The following is a 6198-nucleotide window of genomic DNA, read 5'->3' as shown; positions in this document are numbered from 1 at the left end:
TTCCTGAGGTTTTTACCTTAATGGTGTTTTTATGTTTATATAAAAACAAAACAAGTGGGTAGTATAAGGAGTGCCTTTAGGCAAATACAAACATACCCCATAGACCCTACATTGCTCTGGGGCTCCTCTACGACCCTCGACCCTCTGCCCGATTATTTTGTGGAGTTTTGCATTTTCCCAGTCTCACCACTGTATTTTACCTGGGGCTTTCAGGGCCCTTGAGGATTCAGGAAGGCAACAATAGCAATGGAGTTAATGGTTTCTTTAATTGAGGAGTTTTTCAAGTTTTTCAGGTGAGGAAATTGTACAATTTTTTGTTAAATTTCTTCACTTCCAACTCCAGGGCGAAGCTTTTCCCAGAAGTGACCAAGGAACCCCCAGCTGGTCATGGACATCATTAACGAGGAAGAAGCACAGTTTTTGCAGACGTCTCTAGAGGGCGCCGTGTGCTGGAGCGACCGTCCAACAAGCTGGGGCCGGACGCCAAGGAACTGCCAGGTCTGTCAAACCTTCGTCTGAATTTTGGCTTTCCCGTTAGCCATTTGTGACCAGTTACTGCAAAATTGTCAGTGTTTTATACAAAGTATACAGTTGGAAGAGTTGACTCACATATATGGCATTCAATTTGAGAATTCTTGATGTTACATGCCAGAAAACACTGACAGTATTCATTGATTTCCATTTTTGTGACTGGGAATCACGACTAGCATCCAAACGGCTTCGATTTCTGGCAAATATTTACATGATGTAAATGTGTTATAATTTTCTTATTGTGCATCAATTCAAATCATAGCATGAACACTTTTTTTCACTTGAAGGCAAGGCAGCATGGCTGCTGTATACGACACCTACTGATTCCCCATCGACCTGACGAGTCTGATCATGGAGGAGAAGGGCATGACCATCACATGGCCGAATACGAAGAGGAAAGAAGAAGGCCCAGGTACGGCTCATCCACCCTGCTCGTGGGCAATAGAGGGTCCAGACCCGTCCTCACTCCCTTCTTTCTTCTGGCGGGAGAGTCCCTTGTCATCCCCAAGTCACAGGCTGGTGACAGGGCATTCTCCATTGCCGCCCCCGATTATGAATAGCCTATACCCATCCCCATCAGAATTTCTGGCAGTATTTTGTCCTTCAAAAATGACCCACCTTTTCTCCAAATAGCAACTGGCTGTCCTCTTTTCTTGTCTCCTGCCCTGTTTTCATTCTTTGTTTAGCACCTTGTATCCTTAGGCAGTCGTGGCGCTCTATAAATTCAGCTATTTTATATTATTTTATTTGTATAAACAAGCAGGTCACAGGAAACATTGGGTTTTAGTTTCTGTGGGGTTGGCACTTGTGCATTAAGAGTTTTCACGGATAACATTCTGAAGAAACTTCACACCGCCCATCATCCGTCTCCTGACGGTGGGCAGAGCATACTGTCCAAAACTTTGAATTTTTCCCTGACTTTGCTAACTTCACCATGGCCAGCCTTCAAATCTTATATCATAAAACCTGGGGCTAATTTGACATCATGGTTGATTATTTTCTGCTGACATTTTTATTGCAGATTCTGTCTCAGGGCAAGGATCTGGAGTTGACGACACCATCAGTCTCGACGTTCACGCTATCAACGCTTTGCAAGAGAAAAGGAAAGTGGCCGTCCGACCGACGATAAAGTCAAGTACAACACTACACCAGCGATGCTGCCGTGCAACTATCGTGAGTTGAAAAAATGTCGACAGGATTTTGGCTTTGATCTCAAGTGATTATCAGAACATTTTATGAGATGGAATTTTGCGTCGGGGTAAATGTAAATCAAATTAGGTTTTTGCCCTTCAACCGACGAAAAAACACTGTATACTCAGTGTGTTCCCTCCCAAGAGAAAGTTGGAAAAAACTCCACCTTATGAATAGTTTATGCGGTACCCGCTGCTATGTACATCAGATTCGAACCAGCCACCGATCCCGTTAGCTCGTGGTCCAGTGGCAAGATGTCTGCCACTAGAAAGCATGAGGATGTGGGTTCGAGTCCCACCCGAGTGATTTTTTTTCCAACTTTCCTCTCGGGGGTAACACACTGGAGTATACAGTGTTTTTAAACGTCGGTGGGGCAAAACTTAATATTAATTTACATTACCCGGACGCAAAATTCCACCTTATGATAGTTTATGTGGAACCCGCTGCTATGTACATCAGAATCGAACCAGCTCATCGATCCCCTTAGCTCGGTGGTCGAGTGGTAAGACGTCTGCACTAGAAAGCAGGAGGTCGTGGGTTCGAGTCCCGGGAGGTAACACACTGAGTATACAGTGTTTATACTTTGGTCAAAGGGCAAAACCTAATTTGAATAGAATTTTGTTGTTAGATAAGTTGAAATGTTTAAGTTGGGATGCACTCTACTTACGGACCAATGCAGACATTGTCAATGCTTTCCCTTTGACTATGCACCAAAAGATTGTGAACGTTGGCAACGTTTGCTTGAGTGGAGCGCACCCATGGACTACCAACACCACTTTGTTGTTCTGATCTCTCCACAGAGTTTGAGTCGACGGTAGCACCGTTATTGCGCTGCGCAAGGACAATCAGTTCATGGAGGAGGTGCAGCGCGGGGACGAGTGCGGCATTCTCCTGGATCAGACTGCTTCTATGCGGAGTCTGGAGGACAGATCTATGATGAGGGATTTATGGAGAAGGAAGACAACGCTGTAAGTATTTATGAAATTTATTCATTTATTCATTCATGTGTGTTTAATCCATGATGATTTATTTTAATTGGCCATTTCAGGTTTGGCCTTAAGCCCCGCCCGCTTCTAGTTTTGTGTACATCTCTCACAGTGCTTGTGAATGAGTTTGACTGAATTACCGGGTCACATGACCAAAAGTCCTGATCTGATTGGCTGATGCACACTGTTTTGATTGACAGGCAGGAATGGTCCATTTGATCACCTTTTGAGTTTTCGCTTTGATTTGTTTTTATTATTGGTGTATGTTGTTTGTTTAACTTGCCTGGTACTCTGCATTGCATTGCAGGATATCGAGTTCAGGGTTACCAATGTCCAGGTCAAAGGTGGCTACTGCCTTCACATCGGCAAAGTTTCCGCTGTGGATTTGGACGGGAAGATCAAGATTGGCGACCGCCTCAAGCTGGCTGTTGATGAGGTCAGCATCTTCAGTTCCATCATATCCCCCCCAAAAATTTGACTACATTTTCCACTTTCTCTTTATTGAACTGCACTGTTTTGTAATACTGATTTTTTTAACATGTCAGACTTTACTCTAAAACACTGTACGCTAGGTACAGTCTGAGAGCGTATTGGAAAATTTCACAAACTTTTTGGGATGGGACTTGAACCTGAGACCAACCACTCAATCACTGAGCTTACTATGGTCAGCTGTCTAATTTGAATCGCATTTAGTGAGGGGGTGCAAAAATCAAATATTAGACTTAACATCTGTGGATCAGGGTCCCACAGTCTTGAAAAAAAAACTGGAAAACTTCTGGAATTCAAAGCTATCATGGAACATTTTACCAAAAACAGCATGGAATTGGTGTTGGAAAGCCGTAACTTTTGTCCTGGAAAAGTAAGGGAAAAGTCGTGGAATTTTCATTTTAAGATTTCTTGTGGGAACCTTTGTGGATGCAATTAAGACAATTTAAGGCAAATTCCATCAAATACTAATTTAGAATGCTTTCTTCTCCTTAAGGCTTGCAAGGAATTAAAATTTATTTGCTTTTACTGTTTTGGAAACATTATGTTGATTTTCCCCCCTCAGAAATTTGCAGCTATTGGTACATTGGTGTGATTTTCATTATTCCGGCTTTTATTCCAGGTTCGTAGGAGGCCCGTGATGAACAACCACACAGGGACTCACGTCTTGAACTTTGCCCTGCGTCAAGTCTTAGGAGACGCGGATCAGAAGGGATCCTTGGTGGCGCCAGTACAGGCTACGATTTGACTTCACCGCTAAGGTATTGGAAGGTCTTCCGATAGTTTAGTCTTTTTCTCGGGATTGTATAGTGGAGCAGATTTAATTGAATAATTGTTTGTTGTATTGAGGAAAAATTAGCTGTTTTATTTTTATAAGGTGATTTTTTTAAGTCAGGAAAATCATTTATTTGAAAAATGGAATCTGGAATATACAGAAATGAATTAGGAATGAATTAAATCTTGAAGCAAATTTAAAGTAGAAAACTGTTGTCACATAGTTTTATGACTTTTTGTTTTAGCCTCTCAGCCTACAATAATAATATAAATAGTGCCATTTATATGGCGCACGTATCCACCAATATTGGTGCTCAAGACGCTACATCCATTATTACCCTGCTCATTGGGCAACTGAAACAGTCCAAAGACAATCTCAGCTCCCTGGGTGTATACAGCTAGATGCTGCCATTTCGGCGCCAAGCAGCTAGAATCAACCACAATAACCATCTCTGCCCTCACAGGCACCCATTTTACTCCTGGGTGGGGAAGCAATGTGTGACAAAGTGCCTTGCCCAAGGGCACGCCCACAGGGCACGCCCACCATGGCCGTAGGCGTGACTCGAACCCACAACCTGCAGAATTACCCGCAGACCAACGAATTCAATGCTCCAGACCACGAGGCCACGGCGCTCCACAATAAAATTGGTTTTGAAGAAACACTTATAAGACATATAACCTTTCAAATCTTATCTTATGTATTGTTGGAATTGTTAGGGTGCCATGACAACGCAACAAGTGAAAGACACCGAACGCATCGCCAATGAAGTCATCGCCATGCTGCTAAAGTGTACACGATGAACACGCCATTGGCACAGGCTAAAGCCATACAGGGATTGCGTGCTGTGTTTTGATGAGGTAGGCAGAGTGTTTATATTTGTGTTGCACACAAGGTCCATCACAATTCCATGGCAAGTCCAGTCAAAAGAAAAATGACAAATTTTCTTCACAATTTTAGTCGCAAGTTATAGGGGATGAACAGTTGTAAAGGACAGTCTTTGTCACAGGTCATTTTATGACTTGTATGTCTACGGATTCACACACAGTTAGTTGACAACTTTTATACTTTTAATACTTTCTGAAATTTGAACCAAGGCTCCTAAAAAGTGCATGTCTGCATTACGATTGTTTCATGCACATTTTAGTCAAGTTAGTTGTGTAGAAAAGAGTGTTGCATCCTGACGCCACTTTTTTCATCATATATCATGAGATGAGGTCACTAGACATTGCAAAAATGTTGAAAGGACATGAATCTGGGACTGAGAAACATTTCCAATTTTGTTATGAAATACTTTGAAATGTTCTTGACTCTACATAGACTTTGTACACAACTGCTGAAGTGGCGACTGGATACTACATTCTTTCTGTTGTGTTTTTTTTTATTCTTCTGGTAAAAGAACCAAAGATTCTTCAAAATTTCACAGGTACTGTTGCGTGGAAGACTGAAGAAAAAGTTGCAAATATGTTCAAATCATAGAGGTGGGAGAGGCACCCTAGAGACCCTGCATGGTATTACAGGGGCAGCTCACAATATAGGCAGGGACTGAAAACATAATTCACTTAAAAGCCGAGCGCGAGCCCGGGTCGCGAGCCCGGGTCGCCGAGATAGAAGGCAAGGAAAGTACTAGTTTGCTAACCTGGTTGTTTTTGTTGAGCTCTAACTATTACAGATCAACTACCCTAAGAAAGCAAACTGGAACTTCTTGTTTTTATCACAGAGTTTGGTTTGTTGGTCATTGTCTCTGTGTTTGTTTGTTTGTTGGCTACTGCTTCTGTGTTTGTTTGCTTGTTGGTAGGTATCCCAGACCCAGTGCGTGTCGTCAGCATCGGTATCCCTGTTGAAGACCTAGTAGCTGACCCTACAGGTCCAGGGGGCTCAACGACATCGGTGGAGTTCTGCGGTGGCACGTGAGTCTCCGAGAAAAATATTTCTCCTTCATCACTTTTTATCAATCATGTTTAAACAAACTTATTGAAATTGATTTTGCTTGATTAACCCTTCTATGCAAACATACATTCTGTGCCAAGTTGTCCTTTCAGTCAAAATCAAATAAGTGACTGTTTTCATTAGTTTAGAATTCCCAGCCTACATGAAGCAGGATTGACTGACTGGGACTGTTTAAGTAACTTGACACAGCTTTGCTTTGACTGTGGGTGATTGATAAGGCCAGCTGTGGCCACAACTTGCCTGCTTTGTCTGTTGACCCAGTTTGACTAGTCACAGTGCTTG

At 42.5% G+C, this 6198-nt stretch overlaps 1 protein-coding gene across 1 annotated transcript; it reads left to right on the top strand.

Annotated features, from left to right (window-relative positions):
• Positions 1-387: 387 nt before the first annotated feature.
• Positions 388-5876, top strand: LOC115924327 (alanine--tRNA ligase, cytoplasmic-like; the record flags this gene model as incomplete). Its single annotated transcript, XM_030986479.1, has 8 exons — positions 388-498; positions 819-1050; positions 1553-1704; positions 2640-2690; positions 3016-3144; positions 3817-3924; positions 4433-4616; positions 5765-5876. Coding segments are annotated over exons 1-8 (1079 nt in total), but the record flags the coding sequence as incomplete, so codon positions are not given.
• Positions 5877-6198: the final 322 nt, after the last annotated feature.

Source organism: Strongylocentrotus purpuratus, unplaced genomic scaffold (assembly GCF_000002235.5).
Source record: "Strongylocentrotus purpuratus isolate Spur 01 unplaced genomic scaffold, Spur_5.0 spur5_contig_389, whole genome shotgun sequence".
Lineage (NCBI taxonomy): Eukaryota > Metazoa > Echinodermata > Echinoidea > Camarodonta > Strongylocentrotidae > Strongylocentrotus > Strongylocentrotus purpuratus.
Note: the sequence above shows the minus strand (reverse complement) of the source record. Positions and strands in the feature narration are given on the sequence as shown.